A 1,238-nucleotide genomic window follows, 5' to 3' on the forward strand; every position below is an offset into this window, starting at 1 on the left:
CTACAATATTAACCGTCATAAATTGAAACCAACCAATATCAATATTTATAATTGTGTTAAAATAATAATACTCAATTATTTGTAATTGTGTTAAAAAAAATAAAGAACAAGGATTGAAATTAGATTCGAAACCACAACTAATACTAGAAATTTATAATATTATCCAAATGCATAATTAGTAGTACACCACATAGTAACAACATTGTCCAAGTGCATAACTAATATTACACCACATAAAAGTACCAATATCTTCAACCTTGAGAAAATTTTTGAAGCCAAATTTTTTTATGCTTCTTACTTTTAACTAAAAAAGCTTTGGCTTCAGATTCATAACTCACTAGATAATCAAATACAGAACACAATAAGTTATCATCAAATCCTTCTTCCTCCATCGACATCACTTGTTCGTAAAGCTATGGTGTCTTATCCGCAGTAAATTGTTCCAAAGCATTAGCAATTTTACCAAGTTGTTCACCCACAAATTTTATTTGTTCATCAACGACACTTTCTTGAACATTTTTTCTTTTACGCTTGGATGTGCCAGATGGAGATACATTTGTTCTTACCTCTTCAGCCTCTTCATTGTCGCAGTCTACAGGCATTGAATCTTCATTACCATCATCCAAACCTATGTCAGCAAATGTTCTGGCAAAAATCCCTGTTGCCATATCTTTGCCAACAACCAAAGCCATTTCATCATAATGATCAATGCTTTTATTCAAAAATGGTTCATACTTCTTGTGTGCCTGTTGGATATTATACACAATTAGAATAACAAGTAAAAAACAATTGAAATATACTTAACATATATATATGTATATTACCATCACTGCTGCATCCTATGTCGCTCTATCACATGTGATCATTTTCATGTTATCATCCCATCCGAAACCACTTTCACCTCGAATTTTGCATATAATTTGCCACTATTTTTTTACAGTCCTCAAATGATTTTCCACATGCTTCGCATCACATTGGACTTGGAATCTTTCAAAAATAGCTTCGACAACTCAATTAATAGAAACTGCTCTAAAAGTATTAGAAGGCTTATTTCCTTTCTAGGCCTCCTCTGCTAGAATTTCAAGGAAAGCATGTTCCATCGGTTTTGTCCACCTGAATTTCTTGGAGGTCTCTTCTTTGTTGCCCTTACCCATTCTACATTAAATTATTGTCATTGTCAGTCGTTTCAATATCCAACAAGCTTAAAACATAATAATAAATTCAATATCCAACAAGCT

At 32.3% G+C, this 1,238-nt stretch overlaps 1 protein-coding gene across 1 annotated transcript; it reads right to left on the bottom strand.

Annotated features, from left to right (window-relative positions):
• Positions 1 to 391: 391 nt before the first annotated feature.
• Positions 392 to 881, bottom strand: LOC121218347 (uncharacterized). The gene is made up of 2 exons (XM_041095472.1): positions 825 to 881; positions 392 to 746 (listed from the first exon to the last, which is right to left on the bottom strand). The coding sequence occupies exons 1-2, from the start codon at positions 825 to 827 to the stop codon at positions 414 to 416; spliced, it is 336 nt and encodes a 111-aa protein (XP_040951406.1). The 5' UTR covers positions 828 to 881; the 3' UTR covers positions 392 to 413.
• Between the last annotated feature and the right edge of the window lie 357 nt (positions 882 to 1,238).

Source organism: Gossypium hirsutum, chromosome D06 (assembly GCF_007990345.1).
Source record: "Gossypium hirsutum isolate 1008001.06 chromosome D06, Gossypium_hirsutum_v2.1, whole genome shotgun sequence".
Classification (NCBI taxonomy): domain Eukaryota; kingdom Viridiplantae; phylum Streptophyta; class Magnoliopsida; order Malvales; family Malvaceae; genus Gossypium; species Gossypium hirsutum.